Source organism: Glycine soja, chromosome 13 (assembly GCF_004193775.1).
Source record: "Glycine soja cultivar W05 chromosome 13, ASM419377v2, whole genome shotgun sequence".
Classification (NCBI taxonomy): Eukaryota; Viridiplantae; Streptophyta; class Magnoliopsida; order Fabales; family Fabaceae; genus Glycine; species Glycine soja.
Window position 1 is genome coordinate 10,736,610 of NC_041014.1, and position 19,536 is coordinate 10,756,145.

A 19,536-nucleotide genomic window follows, 5' to 3' on the forward strand; every position below is an offset into this window, starting at 1 on the left:
ATTACCAAATTAATCCATTTCTGACTATACAATTGATCTTCTTAATTAGAGTTATAAGTGACCCACATTATGTTGAGTTTTATTTATTTTTTAATCAATCTAATTAAATTTAATTGGATTGAATTTAATTGGATTTATTTCTTTTATTTTGTCAATCCAATTCAATTCAACTTTAATTGGACTTGGTTGGATTGGTTACCGGGCCATTAAAAAATTGTCATCACTTTAAGTCAATTAAAGAAATCTTTAAATTAAAAAATAATAAAGATATTTTTTATAAAACAGTAAGGATATTTTTAAAAATAAATATTCATAAAAAATTGTACTGTTCATATGATAAGCAAAAAAAAATCATAAATATATAGTCACATTAGTATTCGTAAAAAATATATTACCTTACAATAAGCAAAAAAAAAGATAAATTCTAAAATAATGTATTACTGATAAAAATGTATTACTTTGAAAATAAAATGTGTTTAGTTTAGAGTTTCTATATTAATAATTTAATTATATGTGAGTTGAATTAGATTGAGTTTTGATTAGATGTAAAACTTTAAATTTGTCACTCATTTTAATTTTAATTGAGTTTATTAAACTAAAATTAATTTCATCCAATGATTCAACCCAATCCAAAAAAATCTAATCAAATTGGAACTATGAATTGAATTTGATTTGCTTCATCTACTCTTAATCTTTTATTCTTATCGATCAATAAGTTATCTAAATTTAATCATAATACTATATTTTAAAACAAATTTAGATTTTTTTATTATAAACAAACAAAAAATTCAATTTATACATTTAAAGATATTTATCTATTTTAAAATTTTATATTTACCCTAATTCTACCAAAAAATATCACTTATCCTAAATAATATATAAATTAAAATACTAAAATTATCAGAAAATACTTCAAAGATTGAAAATAATATACAAGATTCAAGAATACCCTTTCCATTAGTATATAAAAAAAGAGAAAATAAATAAATAAAACCTACACAGGACCGACCTAGTTTGAGTTCAAAAGATTCAAAGGTGAACCGTGAACGAGGATCGTCATGGTCCTCATGGAGTGTTAACCCTCACAAGAAAGACAGCAGCAATACGCAATCCCACGCAAGCCCATCCAATTATTGTCCAATAAACAAACCTCATCAAATCCTGATAGATAGATAGATAGATAGGTTAAAGATTTCATCTTTCTTCTTCTTTTCCTTCAAACAATCAAATCCACCCACGGCACCCTCTCACATAAAAAAAAATCTCAGATTTCTTCATTCCTTCCATTCAATTCCAATCCAAAATGGATCAACACCACTTCCTCCACCACCACCACTATCACCACCCCCAAGAACACCGCAATCGATACACCTCCCTCACACCTCAATCCCACCTCCACAGTCACCACCACAATAATCTTCCTCCACCACCGCCAAATCCTTCTCCGCCTCTTTCCTACCACCGCACACCGCAACCCTACACCCCTCCTACACCCCAACCCCAACATCAACAACAACAATTCCCTTATACACCCCTCCCAGACCGCCCTCTCGAAGAAGAACCCCAACCTCAACGTCATATCCCATACGATCTTCTCCCTCGCCGCACCACCACCCTCCCCTGGAACCCTAACCCTAACCCTAACCCTAGAATTCCTGATGATTTCGACCGCGATTATCACCACAAACACCACCGCCCTCTCCCGCCGCCCCCGCTCCCGATCGAATCCCACCGCTACGACCCCGACCGGCACCACCACCCCGTGGATCCATATGAGCAGAACCCTAGGGAGCCCCTCGCGTGGGGCGGCGGTGGCTACCACGCGCCGGGCCAGGGCGATGTGGACCCCACGTCCTACGTCCGTGTGTACACCGTGGAGTCCGACGCCGACGTGGCGGGGAGAACAACCTCCAAGAGATGGGTAATGAGTGATAGGGATAGAGGAAGAGAGATGCACGAGTCTTCTTCTGGTTTAGTGAGTAGTAATGGTAACAGTGAGAAGTATTATCATGGTTCTGAGAATAATATGATGGGTAGGTATAGTAGAGGGAATAGTAGAGAGTGTGGTCATACTCACGAATTTGAACGCACTCCTCCGAAGAAACAGGTACAGAAGAAGAGTGCTCTTCTTAGGATTCAGACGGTTAAACCTAATAATAATCATAGGAACCGCGAGAATCGCGAGGTTGAGCAGTTGCGGTACCCGGGTTATGGTTCTGAGAATGGAAATGGTTTTTACAGGGGGAAGGAGCAGTATTTTGGTCATGGGGTGAAGGGGGAAGAGAGAGAGGAGAGCCCTGTTGAGATTGATATTTCTTTTGAGTCCAATTCGTTGGTTGCGAAGGCGAAGGCGGTTGTGGCGCCGCTGCCACCACCTTCGAGTTCAGTGTCGGTTCCTGATTTGAATGTGATGCCGGTTTCGGATTCGGATTTGGTTTACGGGGAGAGGAGTAAAAGGGTTTCAGGCTCTGAAGGAGATTATTCTGGTATGCAATTGCCGCAACCAGTTAGAATGTCTTCGGTTGTTGTGGATTTAAATAGGTCGCCTTGCAAAGGGAATGATAGCTCTGGTTCTAGGAAGGAGGTTATCAGGTCGAACAAGAAGAATGTTGATGATGGTTCTTCTCGGTCTCGCACCAGGGAGGCTGATGGTTCCCGTGGGAAAAAGGAGGTGCCTAATTTTGTTAAGGTTGGCAATGTTGTTTCTGGTAAATTGACCTCGAAGATTGTCAAGAAGAAGAAAATTGTTAAGAGAGTGGTGAAGAAAGGTACTGCAAGTTCCAAGTCATCTGCGTCAAATTCACTACCGGCTAAAACCCTTCCTGGAACTGTGAAAGCGGAGAGTGTTGCACGTATTTCATTGACTGCCTCTGGTCCTGAGAAAATTGAAGCTAATTTGGATGAGAAAAGCAACACTGTCATCCAAAGCAACACTGTTGATGAGGAGGCTAAGCCTGACTGTTTGCCCCCTTTACCAAAGGAAGGGAATGTATTGAAAGAAGATGCAGAGGTAGGCTTATTGCAGCTGAGTTTGGGGCCAGATTCCAGGTCACAAGAGTGTAAGAGTGACAAAGATTCTGGTATTGGGAAAGTATCCAGGTTTGAAAGAGATGGAAACATTTCAAATTCTCTATCTTGTGCTTCTATAAGTGAAGATAAAAAGAGTGATTCTGATTGTTTAGATGCAAATGATTCTGTCCATGACATTGGAAATACTATTTCTGTTCATGATAATGCAAATACATCTGATTGTTTAGATGCAAATAATTCTGTGCTAAATACTTACAAGGTTACTAAATCATTAAGTGGAAGTAATATTTCCGTAGTCACTAACATCGATTATGATAATAAGCAATTATGTCAGAATGAAGTGTCTCTATCACCTGGGAAATATTCAAATGTAGGATCCCCACAGAATAGGAATCTTGAAGATGTAGGGGATGAACTTTTGAAAAGCAGTGATACCTTTTCATGTTCAGGAAAAACTAGGATTCAGGATGGTCTAGATTGCCTACAACATGCCAGTGCACTGAAGCACAGTTCCGATAATGGATCATCTAATTTAGAAGATAGTACTTGTGTTGACTGTTCTGGAATTATGCATTGTGCTGGAAAGCAAGTGTCCCCTGGTGATGTCGTCATATCCCCTGAGAATTGGGACACAGAAAAAGCATTCCCAAATTCTAATATTTCTGCTGGATCTGGTGAAGGGGACACAAATAAGATAAAAAAAAGAAGAGCTAGAACACTCTTAAATTTTTTGAGTTCAGAGATGGAGTGCTTATCTTCAAACCATGTAAATCCAGACAGCCTTGCAAATAATGTGGATGGAGGCTCTAGTCTGTTGTTGAAAGATCCATCTCCTTCAGAAGTTTTAGAGCAACCTGTTCAAAGCTTAGATTTTAACTCACTATCCGGCGTGAATGGGGTTACTGCTTTACATGGAAAAGGGGGGGTTTTAGAGGCTCAGTTTTGTGTTGGACATATTGACAATGATGATGCAAATGAGGTTTCACCAGCTTCTAAAAGGAAAAAAGTCACAGCTAACCCAAATTTCACAAAATGTCAATCGGAATTGAGTGCTGTGATTGTGCCTTCCACCACATCTGAAGCTCCTATGAGTTTCAGTGATAACCAAGAACATCAGAAAGAAGTTGCTTTTGAAAGCATGGGTATGATTATTCTGTCTAGTGCTCAGTCAATGCCTTATTCAGAGGATATTACTAAAATGCCTGAGAATGTTTTGGCTGGGGGATCTTTTGAGTCTATTGATGCAAATAAGGAAACCATGAGTTCTGAGCATTTGGAATTGTGGCATTCGGATATAGTCTCTTTTTCACCATGTGAGGACTTGGCATTTCCAAATGTTCAGTTCTCATCATTGGAAGGTGAGTGCAAAGAAAACACTACTCCAATTGTGCCTACAAGTAATATTCAAACAGATATTTTGGCTGTGGGAAATATAGCTGGAGAAAAGACTGATTTACAGGCCGTTGAAGAAAATTACCAGTATAGAGAGCATGTACAAAGGTCACCAAGAGCTGATATGGAACCTAATGATCACAATATGAAGAATGATTTGCTTGCTCAGTGGAACCTTATGTCCTGTCCAGCCAGTGGTGATGAAGTCACTACAAATAATTCAAATGACGAAGTGATTGAGGATGCACCTGGATTATCAGATATGTTTTCTCAAGGGATGGTATCTGAAGTACCGGATAGAAGGGTTTTAGAATTTACAGCAATCAACGATGAAAATATTTTTGGAGTTCAAGAAAATCCAGATAACATATCTATGGTTGGACATGATTCCAACTTAAATACTTCATCAATACAGCAGACTAAAAAAAATATGAAGTCAGATCATGCAATTGAACATAGTAACCTGATCACAAAGAAGACAATGTCAGAACAATCCCAAGTTTCTTCCAAAGTTACAACTCAGGCTCTAAATTCATATTGTTTTGGGTTGAGTGGGACCAAAAATCAGTCAGGTAGTATCATTCCCAAAACTTTTCCAGGTCATTCTTTCACCTTTTCAAAGACATCTGCCTCCTCACCTCATGTATCAAAGCCTCGAACTTGGCATCGTACAGGTAATAATCCTCCGGCTTCTCTACCTAGAATCAAGCCTTCATTAGGAACAGTTCCTCCCAAAAAGCCAATTCTAGAAATGAAAGGGAACTTTCAAAATACCTCCTATGTTCGTAAAGGTAACAGTCTTGTAAGGAAACCTACTCCAGTTTCCACTCTACCTCATATCTCCTCTGTTAATCAGACATCTTTGGGCATAGATGAAATACCAAAAAGCATTAAATCTGGAGGGAGGGCTGATGTGACAGATAAACAAATGTACTTGAGAACAGGAGCAACAAATGCTCCACAGCAGAGAACACCTCCACTACCAATTGACACCAAATCAGAGGAAAATACATCTTCCTCATTGGTAGAACCTCCTTCTGGTGGTTGCTGTGAAAATGCATCAGACCTTAGGAAATTTATAGAAACTGATAATATTGCACCAAACTCTTCTGAAGATGCACTGAAGCATTATGAAACTTTAGAAAATCAACCTGGTCCATCTGATAATGGGGATAGCCAAGGTGAAGCAATCGATGGAAATGTTTTTCCTTTGAATACAAAGAGAATAGTATACATAAAGCCCAAAACAAATCAATTGGTTGCAACATCAAATTCTTGTGATGTTTCTGTCTCTACTGATGACAATCTCCAAACTGCCTTCTCTGATGGCTACTACAAGAGAAGAAAAAATCAATTGATTAGGACTACATTTGAAAGCCATATCAACCAGACAGTTGCAATGTCCAATAACACGGCATATTCTGGCGGACAAGGAACTAGCAATGCTCTTTGCAACAGGAGGTTTAGTAAGAGGCGGACACATAAGGGTATGCATGAATAACTTATTATGTTGCCTAATTTATCTGTCTTTCTTGGTTACCATTGCATATGAATCTAATGCTGAGTTTCATCAGGATTAGACAGAGTGTAGCTTAAAAAGGATGCACTGTTTTTCTATTTGAGGTTCAAGTAGATATATTCAGTTGAATTATTTGTTAAGAACTGCACTTCAAGTAGATATATTTTTTAAGGATGTGCTTGTTTAGAAATTGCACATTCTTTCAAATATAAGCTTTACAAATTTTTATTGAAGACTTTTGAGCCTAAGGCTTCATTTTCTGTTTCCTTTTTTTGTGAATTAATAGATCATGTCTGTTGTGAGCTGGTGGTGAAGTGATTTTACTAATGTTTCATATCATTCTCGACCATTGTGTTTAACTCACCATTAGCAGAGGAATCCAGAACCACCAGTGCTGTTCCAATTTATATGTTCTGTTTCACACAATTAGTGGTTTCATTTGCAGTTGGTAGGAGTTCATGCAAACGTTCAAGAGCCTCATTAGTGTGGACACTCTGTAGCAAAAATTCTTCTGAAAATGACAGGGACTCACAACATTATCAAAGGGCTTTACCTCAATTGTTTCCATGGAAAAGACCAACATTTGCTTCAAGCTTGAATAACAGTTCCTTATCTGCAATCAGGTACTTGAGTATGTTTACTTTTTTGCCTTGATTTGGTTGTGTGCCTCAACAGTATTCAATTGCAACAGCCATTTAATGTTTGTCTTTCAGCAAAAAATTGCTTCAGTTGAGAAAGAGGGATACAGTTTACACTAGGTCAATCCACGGGTTTTCACTTCAGAAATCCAGAGTTTTAGGTGTTGGCGGGTGTAGTTTAAAATGGTCCAAATCCATTGAGAAGAAGTCAAAGCTAGCTAATGAGGTTAGTTTAGAGTTTTATATTAGTGTGCTTTTCCATGAAGTTTACTTTTAATTTAGGCATAATTTATATTAAGTAATAAAATAGATCTTAACTATGATTCGTACAATTTCTCATGATCATTTTAGGAAGCCACACTTGCTGTTGCTGCAGTAGAGAGGAAGAGGAGAGAGCAGAAAAATGCAGTTTGCATCAGTTCTCAGTCAAAGAGTAGGAAGCATTCTTTTCACGAGTGTTCGTCGTATCATAATGCCGACAACTCTCTGTTTTTGTGCTATTTAATACTTATGCTTCATGTATTAATTGTCTTTGTCTGTTACTCTGACTTTGAAAGTAGCGGCTGATTGTGCAGGAGAGCGTATATTTCGCATTGGTTCAGTTCGCTACAGAATGGATCCTTCCAGGAGGACACTTCAGAGGATTTCAGGTGGTCAAATTTTTTATATAAACCGTTTTGCTTGGATTTTGCATTACCTTTCATTTTTTCTACATTTCTTAGCATATTAAAATTATTTAAATCTGATCTTGAACCAGTTAAGCTGTGTGAAGTTGTCACGGTTGAGACAGTTGAACTTCTCCATTTTTCTCTACATTAAAACCATTGTTTTAGTAGTGATGATTTGTTCCCAATTTAGGACCAAACACGGCATTCCCCCTCTTAATTTGTCCAGTTTGTGACAGTTAGGAAGTTGTAATGCTTTAAGAGTTTGGCTATTAATATATATAACAATAAGGTTTTGCCGCTTCCCCTTTCACTTGTTCAATGTAGGCCTAATGCATGTTAGAAATGCTAGTATTATACTTTTAGCATACTTGTTAACGTGATAAATCCAATTAAGTGAAAGGAGGATTTTATTATCTACATTAAACATATCTATATGATTTGGTCTTCATATGTGTAAGGTTGATCCTTAAAACTTGTTTTACTCATTCATTGTTGGTTCAGTTCTGAAAATATTGCACTGTTTACTTCTCAAAAGTTGAGTTTTTTAGGTGAGTATATGCTTCCACAGATTATGTAAAGGATGACCAAATATGATTTTTTTATTATAAATTATTTCTACGGATTATGATGGTCAAGATGCAGGAAGAAAAAGCAAATGTATCATTATTGGCCCCTTCACAATTCTTCCTTATGGATGATTTTGTGTGCAATGATCCACACTAGTTAGCCTGTTTTAATTGTGAAAAGGCTTGCCAGTAATCAATGAAGCTTGTTGTCTGTTTGGACAAGGATGGGGTGTGACATCAGACTGAAATCATTAAGCTCCTTTTGTGGCCATGCCGGGAATATATCAGAATTGTGTTCTTTTTGTCCTTTTTCTATAATATTGTTTGGAATATTTTGCTGTCTTTCTTCCTGCAAGTTAAAAAAGGTTCCATCACTATTTACCAAGTTTCTCTTTTGTAGATGATGAATCCCTGTCCTCTGCATCTACCTGTTCAGGTTTGGCTTCCAAAAGAGCTTACATTCCAAGGAGATTAGTGATTGGAAATGATGAGTATGTGCATCGTATCTTTCATAGCTTCTATGTGTATCAAATTTCATCATTGCTGATTGTCTTGTTTAATGGCCATTTAGATGTAACTCGGTGAATAAGTAGGAAAATTTTGTACAATATTAAGTCTTGCTATTTTATTTGAATGATTGCCCTCAACATTTGCAGATATGTCCAAATTGGCAATGGTAACCAGCTTATCAGAGACCCAAAGAGACGAACTCGAAAATTGGCAAATGAAAAAGTTAGATGGAGCCTGCACACTGCCAGACAGCGATTGGCGCGAAAGCAGAAGTATTGTCAGTTTTTTACTAGATTTGGGAAATGTAACAAGGATGGAGGGAAGTGTCCTTATATTCATGATCCCTCAAAAATCGCTGTCTGTACTAAGTTCCTGAATGGTTTATGTTCTACTCCCAACTGCAAATTGACACATAAGGTTTTTTATATATGGGGTCCTACAAATTGAATATGGTCTCCTGCATTTACTGATCTGTCTAAAGTCTGAGGTTAATTGATTTTTTTATGCAGGTTATTCCAGAGAGAATGCCAGATTGTTCTTATTTCTTGCAAGGTGCGTCTTATATAGACAGCAGTCTTTCATCAAGTGAATAATATGAAAATGTGATTCTAACATGTTTCATGGCAGGCTTATGCTCAAATAGAAATTGTCCATATAGACATGTCAATGTGAACCCCAAGGCATCTATTTGTGAAGGATTTCTCAAGGGGTATTGTGCTGATGGGAATGAGGTATTAACCAACCATGTTTAATTTACTATTGAGTGACTGGATAATTTGAATACTTGAACTTTTTACCGTTTTTCTTTTACCATAATTTAAGTAAATCAATTTATGTGCATATGAATGCTCATCACATTTTCATAATTCAAGAAAAGGGTGTACAATCGGGTGTTTCATCATACTTGTGGTGATTGATAATTCTGATGATGTTCTGTAATATTGATCAATCTTTTATTTGTCAAATTATAATCCCATGTCTGCTATTTCTACTAAAAGTTCCTTCCTCTTTGGAAAACATTTTGCTTTGTTTATAACTCCTCATCCACTTGCTTGCGCTGCCTGTTTCCTTGTGATCTAACCCTAAAAAAATACTAACGTACCCTAGTGCTCGGAGGCTCCTCGTTATGTGAAATTTAAAAGGGGAGGGTAATTGTATGCAGTCTTACCCTTGCATATGATGCAATTAGGCTGTTTTTCAGATCCCCATGACCAACCGGTCACCAAAGAACAACTTTACCGCTGTGCCAGGGCTCTCCCTCGCATTCTTCCTTGTGATCTAACCCTAATGCTTGCCAATTTATGTTCTTTCAGTGTCGGAAGAAGCACAGCTATGTCTGTCCTACTTTTGAAGCAACAGGAACCTGTACTCAAGGAACCGGATGCAAACTTCATCACCCCAAAAAACAAAGCAAGGGAAAGAAAAGGAAGAGAACTGCAGATCAGAACAACAGTAGAGGGCGTTATTTTGGTTTTATTCCTGCTGATGTTTCTAAATCTGGGATGATGGTGGCTCCAAAGCGACATAGACAGAATGGTGAACTTGAAGAGGAACTTTCTGACTACATCAGCCTTGATGTTGTGAATGAAGAAGTTGCAGATGTGGTCGATCAATCATTTGAGCCAGCAGCTTTCTGTGACAACGATTCCTTGGATTTACAGTTGGATGATTTTGATGGACTTATTAAACCAGTTCTTCTGTTGAAAACAAAGTTCACATTGCAATCACCTCAGTCTAGTAGCCTCCAAGCTTTTAGGCAAGTAGCGGAGACATAGGTCGTTTGTAAATGAGGTAATTTAGGTAGTGCAAAACCCTTCCCCCCGCCCCCCTCAATTCTTTTTTAGTCTCACTTATTTTGAATGTATAATGTAAACAGGTCATCCTCCCCCTCCCCTTCATTTTTTGTGGATTTACAATTGTACATTAACATCTGGAATAATAGATAAGAAATTTTTTTTTTTCTCTCACGAGCAGTAGTACTTTTTGTCTCTTGACATATTGGCATAGTTAGAGTTAACTCTGAGTGCCGTTTTACTTGACTTTTTATAATCGTCGAGGGAAGTGAAAGCTCTCCACTCTTTGGGTATGTTTGGATTTATGTGGAAGTGTTCAAATGTTTGTTAGTAAAATCAGTTTGGGGACATGTTTGAACCGGTCGGTTATTCCTCAAAAGTATGTTTTAGAGTAAAATTGTCTGAAAATTTACTTAAATCTACAACTCCAGCAAATTTTAATCCAACCATGTATGATTGTTCCATTAGCATTATCGTTGGTATGGACATTGAGTCCATGTAAATATAACTTTTACTTGGCCGTTGCTAGGTGCATCTGACATTATTGCTGGTGCATCCAACATTTTTTTAAAATTACAGAAATATCCCTTGGTTTATCTTCTTTAAAAAGTTTTGTGCACAGAGGTTGTCGTTGTGAATCATTTTTTTCACGCGTTTCAGTCTTCGGCGTGAGTTTTTGTTGTGATAGTTGAACTTCGGTGAAGGTGAAGGGGTCGATGTGCAATGTTGCGATGGTTGGTTCGACGTCGGCGGCAAACAAGATAAGCATTGTTGGAGGGTGTGTGGGAGGGGGTGGTTCGTGAATGGTATAGATCAAGTTGATCCGTAAGGAAGTTATGGATCAACTTGATCCGTATGTTGATATTATATTTATACGGATCAAGTTGATCCGTATAAATACAGATGATGTTGATCCGTATAAGCCTTACGAATCAACTTAATCCGCAAATCTTATACGGATCAACTTGATTCGTATAAGACTTGCAGATCAACTTGATCCGTAAACTTATATGGATTTTGAATTTGTAACATTTACTTAAGTTTAAATTTTATTTTAGTTATTACCTTAATTGTATTGTCATTTTAAATAATAATTTAATTGCTTATACATGTTGATTTAGGATTTTTGCATTTTACAAATCATGAGTTATTGTGATTGACACTAAAAGATTAGGTTTTATTATATGTATAGTGTGGTTACTAATCATGAGTTATTATGTAGTGTTTTGTATTATATGTATAGTGCAGTTAGGTGTTGTATGTCTGTGTTGAAATTTATGATTTATTGTTAAGATGTACGAAGATCAATGGATGTATGACACTATAATGTGAAGAAGTTGATATGGATGATCTAAATGAACAAGAATGTGGTGTGAATGAACCGCAAGTTGATTGTTCGGATGCATTCAATACTTCTCAGGTAATAATGTTCATTATTGTGAGTGATTTAATATAATGAATGTGTTGTAGAAAACTAAAATTGTCTGGATTGCATTGTAGGTGTTTGACAGCCGAGACGATGTTTGGCAGGGGGCTTGATCCGTTGCTCATGAAAATGAATTTATGGCGGTCATTATAAGGTCTGACACAAACACTGGTAGTAGAGGAAAGACTTCGTTTGTGTTAATTGGTTGTGAAAGGAGTGGCGAGTATAAGTGTAGGAAGAAAGAATTTGTTAGAAAAGAGACTGAGACTAGGAAATGTGGGTGTCCCTTCAAGCTTCGTGGCAAACCAGTGGTTGGAGGACAAGGTTGGATGGTGAAGTTGATGTGTGACATTCATAATCATGAATTGGCTAAGTCATTAGTTGGACATCCATGTGCTGGGCGATTGACTAAAGCTGAAAAGACACTTATTGCTGATATGACCAAGTCAATGGTGAAACCAAAAAACATCCTGTTAACTCTGAAGGAGCACAATGCCAATAGTTGTACAACCATTAAACAAATATACAATGCAAGAAGTGCGTACCGTTGTTCCATTAGAGGAAGTGATACTAAAATGCAACATCTAATGAAGTTTCTTGAACGAGATCAGTATATTCATTGGCATAGATTAAAAGATGAAGACGTGATTCGTGATATCTTTTGGTGTCACCCTGATGCAGTGAAGTTAGTCAATGCATGTAATTTGGTATTTTTGATAGACAGTACCTACAAAACAAATAGGTACAGACTCCCACTGCTTGATTTTGTTGGGGTGACGCCAACAAGGATGACATTCTTTGCTGGTTTTGCATATCTGGAGGGTGAACGTCTTAATAACGTGGTATGGGCTTTAGAACGATTCCGATTTATATTTTTAAGACGTGATGCCCTCCCTGGAGTTATTGTGACTGGCAGAGACCTAACATTGATGAATGCAGTTAAAACTGTATTTCCTGAGTGTACAAATTTGTTGTGCAGCTTTCACATAAACAAGAATGTCAAGGCCAAATGTAAATCATTAATTGGTCAAAAAAGTGCCTGGGAGTATGTCATGGATGCTTGGGGAAGTCTGGTTGATTTTCCTTCGGAGCAGCACTTTGATGAATGCCTGAAAATGTTTGAAATGGTTTGTTCACCTTGGCCAATGTTTATTGACTATGTGAACGAAACATGGATAATCCCACATAAGGAAAAATTTGTTGCTGCCTGGATGAATAAGGTGATGCACTTAGGAAACACAACAAAAAATAGGTATGAAAATGTTTAATTATTTCTATTAACGTTGATGAATTGATGAAATTTTATTGTTGTATATGTTTATTGTTATTTGTGTATTTGAAATGTAGGGTTGAATCTGCTCACTGGGCTTTAAAAAGAGTGTTACAGAATAGCCTTGGAGACTTATGCAGTGTCTGAGATACCATGAACAACATGATGATGCTGCAACACACTGAAATTAAAGCATCCTTTGAAACAAGTACACATGTCGTTGGACATGTGTTTAAAAAAACCTTATACAAGAGGTTTCTTGGAATGGTTTCAAGGTATGCTTTAAATCAGATTGTTGCTGAGTTTGAGCGTGTACATTATGCTGGCAACAATCCTTCGACTTGTGGTTGTGTCATGAGAACCACGCACGGTCTTCCTTGTGCATGTGAGCTATCTAAATATGTTATTGGTTGCATCCCACTAGATTCAATCCATATGTTCTGGAGGAGACTCAGTTTTTCAGACCAAGGGTTATCTGAGCCTGAAGTGAGCATCAAGGAAGAGATGGAAACCATATCCAAAAGATATGAAGAACTTGATGTTTGTGGTAAGTTTACTCTGAAGAGTAAACTTTGGGAAATTGCATACCCTAATCAAAATTTGATGTGTCCTCCTCCAGCAAAGGTTAACACAAAAGGTGCATCGAAGAAACCGATGAACAGAAACCCAAGGTCAACAAAGGGTGATCCATCTTACTGGGAGTATGTAAATGCTTTTCATTCTGTGCAAAATAACAATTCGTCAGTAAGGCGTAGTGCATCATTTTCTGAGCAGCCCAATCCAAGAAGGATCATGCCTATGTTGGATCAATTTCAGCCATTTATCCACGACTTCATTGACAACATTATTGATGTCAAAGCTGATAAAAACTGTGGATATTGGTCTGTTGGCGATTTATTAGGTATGAGTGAAGACTCTTGGTCGTTGGTCCATAACCATCTGCTTAAAGAACATGACAAATTTTCAGATGACTATATCAAGCTCTTTGGTGGCACGGACAGATTTGAGAAATTAAGGATGCCACTACTTGTTGATGGGTTAACCAAGGTATGTAATTTATGTTTTGATTTTTAAGACTTAACTTTAAAATTAACTTTGACGTCTATATTTGTTTCATTCAGGTGACTATGGATAAGTGGATGAATATAACCGACATGAGATATGTGATTACATCAAGGTATAATGTAATCCTTGTATCCTTGTCTCAACAACAAAGCATGACGTTATTTTCTCTTAGAAGTCAACCACCGGTAGATTCTTCAGTGCATCGCATAATTTGTATCGGTCACGTGTATGACAATCATTTTGTTCTGGTACATTCAAGATATAAAGTGTTTTTTTTATATTTATACAATTAGTTGGGACGATTGACTTTTTTTTTTTGCATGTACAACAGGTTTATTTAAAAGACCGTTGTCCTTTACCGCTTGTAGCATTGTTATGGTCTAGCAATTATCATCCTCAGGCGAAGTAGTAACCAACTCCATATATTAGTAGCATGCATCATTACAAAAGTTTCATGATGTTCAAAAGAGACTATATTGACATAAATGATGACTGAACATGTACCTTTTAACGACTGATCGTTATGAATTTGAATTTGACATTAGAGTTATCTATCTTTGTATATTTGTTGCATTAACAAAAAAATTATTACTTAATACTTGAGTTAAGAAAAAAAATTAATTGGTGCAACTAAAATAAAGTACGCATGTATGATAAATCATTGTCTGAGTTGACAATACATTGTGAAATGCATGCGTGTTAACATAAAGCATGACAAGATATTGTAAGACTTGACTACACATTCTGATCTGATGCAAGATAAAACATGTCACGTCATTGGTATAGTTGACAACACAAACAGAAACCATGTGCACACATATGTATTGATTTTAAAAAATTGAAGCAATGATGCTGAACTCATCTATATATATGACATAACCGAACTGTAAAAAATCACATGGTTTCTCCTAACCCAATTCTTAGAACAAAGTATGACATTCTTGGGAGAAACAAGCAGTCAAACAATTGTGAACTCGACATTAGGTTTTATATTTTCAAATGGATCCATTGTTCACAACGATAGTGGTGTTTATTTTCAAGCTTCCACTCCAGTACCCATTCGAGTACCTAACGCTTGTGATTTTCAAACGTTAAAAATCAGAATACACAATACCCTTCAGCTAACCAACAAACAATATTTGGATGAAATTTACTACTGGCAGCCATTCATTGATACAGTTAACCAGTTTCACTTTCAATGTATGCAACTGAATAATGATGATGATGTTAACACAATGTTAATGTGTAATCATCAATTTTTATGTGTTGGTCCGATTGAGTTATTATGCACCATTGGTAGAACACCAGATGGTATATTAAACTTACTTGAAACCACTATGACCCTACTCATGATGCCCTCCTATATTACAATGAGAGGTGGAACATGCCGCGCCAAAATGAGTTTGTTGGTTATTCGTTCACAGGAAAAAATCCCCAAAAGTTTGACATTCCTTCCAGATGTACCATGGATGAACTGAAGGATTTGATCAAGCAACTTGCGCCTCATGGGATTCCCCCTTATGGTATCCATGAAACACAAATGGTAAGGCGATTATTTTTTTGACAACCAAGCCACCATGAGTATTCTGATAAAATTATCAAATTCAAAATTATTGAATTGAAAACCAACGATGATGGGCTAAAGGTGTTACTGCAGTTTAACTACTGGAAAAAATTTGGGCCAATAGAAATTTTAGCTATTTTTAGTAAATATGTAATGGAAATGGAAGACGACGTGTCGTTGTCACAAAAATAGCATTATTTAATTGTAGTATTTCATGCAAATTTTATTTTTTTTCCACTATGTTGAAGTTAATGTAATGTTTGAATTCATGTCTATTACGGAATAAAACCGTATGATGATTATTTTATGTTCATGGTTTAGCTAAATCAAGAAATTGGTTAAATTAAAATGATAACAGTGGGACCAAACAATAAATTTGTTGGTAAATAAAAGTATACAAAGATAAAAAAACAAAGAGAGTACTGATTTTGTTTTTCTTTTTTAATTTTTATAGGAAATCATAAAATAATTAATAATTTAAAAGTCATTTAATTTTTTAATTATTTATTTGAAGTCATGAAATGTTATAGGACTTCAAAGTCATCTTAAATTTTTTATTTTAAAATTAATTTTTAACAACTTTAAATTAATTTTAATTTATTATTTTATTTAATATATTTATAAGATGCTATTTTTAGATATTTTTTAACTAGTTGTGATGGTGGTCCAAGGAAAATAAAATAGAAAACATTGAAAATATATAATTAAGAAAGTGAGAAGGTTGAGAGTCCTATTTTCCAAATTTTATATAATTTTTTTAAATAGAAAATTAAAAGTGCTAATCCATATTATATTATTTCAAATTTAATTACAAATATCATCATAAAATTTTGTAATTAATATTTTTAAATAGAAAATAATTTTTAAATGTGACATCCATATTATATTATTTCAAATTAGTTTTTAGTTGTTTGCTTCAATTTAGAATGACACTCATACTATTTTGATGAATTTCGAATGAATTTGGAATCAAGTAATTTAAAAATAACATTTAAACGTTAACACTAATATTATCAACCAAAATAACCTAAAATATACAAAATATTCAGTCAAAAACAAAAAATGTTTTCAAATACAAGAAAAGTATATACATCGTCCAAATATGATAATATCAAAAGTGTAAAGAAATTATGGATGATCTGTGCGCCGCCTATGTCGAGACCTCACATACACAATATGGTCTTCTGTGACACCCCTGACAATCCTGAGGCATTGTTCCATGACCTCATGTGTCTATGTGCCTGGCATGACTATCCTTAGGTTGAGATGACGCTCCAACCTTTCAGCGATCACATGATAAGCCTCCTGTTAAAAAGAAAACAAACAAATTACACAAATTAGTAATAACTTATGAAATAAATGACATTTGATACAACTAAGCAAATAGTAACACTTACCACTGCATGTATAGGCTCATCCACCTCAGAACGGGCATGTGTCGATGTTGCTACTGGCTCCAGGACCTGAGGGATATGTGGCTCCACAAATGAGGCATCATGCATCGCAGGTGGATCTCGCGGCGGATCTGATGGCTGTGCCGTGGTCTTGAATGGATGAGAAATGACGAAGAACCAGTTCATGTAGTCGGCCGCACACTGACCTGGCACAACACACATCTCACCTGCTGACGCAAAATGGTCTGAGTAGTGCATCCACCTGTCGTCTATTTCATCAAATGACTCCCATGAATCGATAGGTTGTGGAGGAATACTCTGGACGTATCCGAACTGGCACACGAACCTCTCTGGTCGGTGTCTAACAGCAATGGGCCCCCAGCGGAGCTGACCGGGAAAGCATGAAATCAAATGAAACTCCCAAACCAATCGATGCTCCCCATAAGGCATCCAGCATACATCAGGAATACTAAGTCAATCCAAACGCTGTCTGTAAGTCTCTATGGATATGGTCTTCACAGTCTTCTTCGTAGCAATCCACTGACATACACATGGTGACACCTCGTCGTAGTCTAGATCAGCGATGCACTGCGCAACTGACGGAAAGTGTTCATATTCAACACTACAAAGATTACATGAAAATCATACAAATTTAAAATGAACGTCTAAATTACCCTATTTGAAACATTGTTGTAATTAACTTATCAAAAACATATTAATTACCTGTAAGAGGGTGATGTAACCAACAAGTTGTCGACTGGTGCTGATACAAACATCATTCAAATGATCATACATATGCACCAAGGTAGCAGCTCCCCATGCATACCTCCCAGTCTGACTAAGGTCACGCAGAGCGTCTAAGAAGACAACATGAACATGAGTTGCACTCTTGTTAGCAAAAAGAGTGCAACCTAGAAGATGAAGAAGATAGGCATGAGCTGCAGATGTCCAATGTTCGACCTGACATCTGCGCTGATATATATCTCGTAGCCAAGATAGGCGTACGCATGGTCCATGACAATGTGTTGTCTTAGCCCTGGCTGCCTCTCTTGAGACCAGTAGTAAGTTAATCAACATCAACACCGCCTCGTCGACGTGAAGAGGCTGGAAGGTATAGAAGGCGCCAACAACGGGAATATGAAGAAGAGACGCCACGTCATCCATGGTGATGGTAACCTCCCCCACGGGAAGATGGAAACTACTAGTCTCCCTGTGCCATCTCTCCACAAACGAGGATATAAGTCCCCGATCGCCAGTGTCTACTGAACACGTGATCAAAGGACTTAGTCATGTGCCAGCAACTAGCCCCTCAATTGCAGAAACGGGCCTACCTAATTTCTGCACCTTCCTCCCATGGGATGACAATTTCAATTCAGGCCGTTCTTTAATTGAAGTATAAAGGAACATACAATTTATTAACATAATATTTTAAAGGAACACAAATTTCAATAATAGCACATACTTAACAAATAACTTAAATTGAAAATTATAAATACCTCTTCGGTCCATACGTTGGCTGCAACATGCTCAACATACTCGGTAAACACTGATGGGTCGCTCGGTCCACCTGGAAATCCCTCAGGCTCATCTACAGTAGCCTCTGCACCAGTGTCTGCACCAGGTGGATGTACGTCTACACCAACGTCTGCACTAGGTGGATGTATGTCTGCACCAGCATCTGCAGCTACTATAGGTTCATCGGCAGCTACCACAGGGTCATCCTCGACAACAGGGATGACTCCCTGTTGCCTGCCTGCCGATGCAGTAGGCCTTCGCCGCTAGGGAGCATCATCAAAATCATGACGATCCTCTCTCCTAGAGCTCTACCAATAACCCTACTTAAGGCACGACCTAAGCCTCTAGTCCTAACCATGATCTGCAAATGTCTACCACAAATTCCATCACTAAACCACACAAGTTTATTTGTGTTTAAGTGTGATTGGTTTAAGGGTGAAGAAGACACATATGAGCTTATTTGTGTTTACTTCAATAAATAATGTTACCCAAATGATCCTTTTGTGTTGGCTTCTCAAGTCCACCAATGTTTTTATGTTAAACATCCTTTTGAAGCAAATATACATTATGTTTTCAAGACAATTCCAAGAGATTTATTCAATATGGGTTGATGAATAAGAACAATCAATTAGTAGAGAAGTAAATGATTCTAACAATGATCATGAATTGAACTGGTCTCGGGAAGATATGCTTGTAACAATAACTTAGAAACTTAAAAACCACCTCAAGATTTTGAGAAAACTATTTCTGAACATGATACAAACTAATACAAGGAGCCTTCGGGCACTTAGGTATCTTAAAACTAATACAAACTATTAAAAGCGGTTCAGGTAGACTACAACTAATACAAACCAAACAAAATTCAAACCAATATGAACATGTTCATGTCCAAACAATGCAGATTTTCATTGAAGCCATAAATTTAAACATTTGGGAAGCAATAGAAATAGGACCATACATACCCACTGTAGTAGATGTAAGCACTAGCACCACAACACAAAAACCTAGAGATAAGTGGAATGAAGAAGATAGAAGGAGAATCCCGTATGATCTTAAAGCCAAAAACATTATTACTTCAGCCCTAGGAATAGATTAGTATTTGAGAGTGTCAAATTGCACAAATGCCAAGGAGATGTGGGATACTCTCCAACTTACACATGAATATGAATTGTTTAGGATGAACCCT

The 19,536-nt window shown here is 37.0% G+C and overlaps 1 protein-coding gene across 1 annotated transcript; it reads left to right on the top strand.

Annotated features, from left to right (window-relative positions):
• The first annotated feature begins 1,036 nt into the window (after positions 1-1,036).
• Positions 1,037-10,290, top strand: LOC114381108. Its single transcript, XM_028340290.1, has 10 exons — positions 1,037-5,909; positions 6,387-6,564; positions 6,655-6,805; positions 6,931-7,012; positions 7,155-7,229; positions 8,214-8,304; positions 8,470-8,740; positions 8,833-8,875; positions 8,951-9,054; positions 9,637-10,290. The coding sequence occupies exons 1-10, from the start codon at positions 1,304-1,306 to the stop codon at positions 10,096-10,098; spliced, it is 6,063 nt and encodes a 2,020-aa protein (XP_028196091.1). The 5' UTR covers positions 1,037-1,303; the 3' UTR covers positions 10,099-10,290.
• Positions 10,291-19,536: the final 9,246 nt, after the last annotated feature.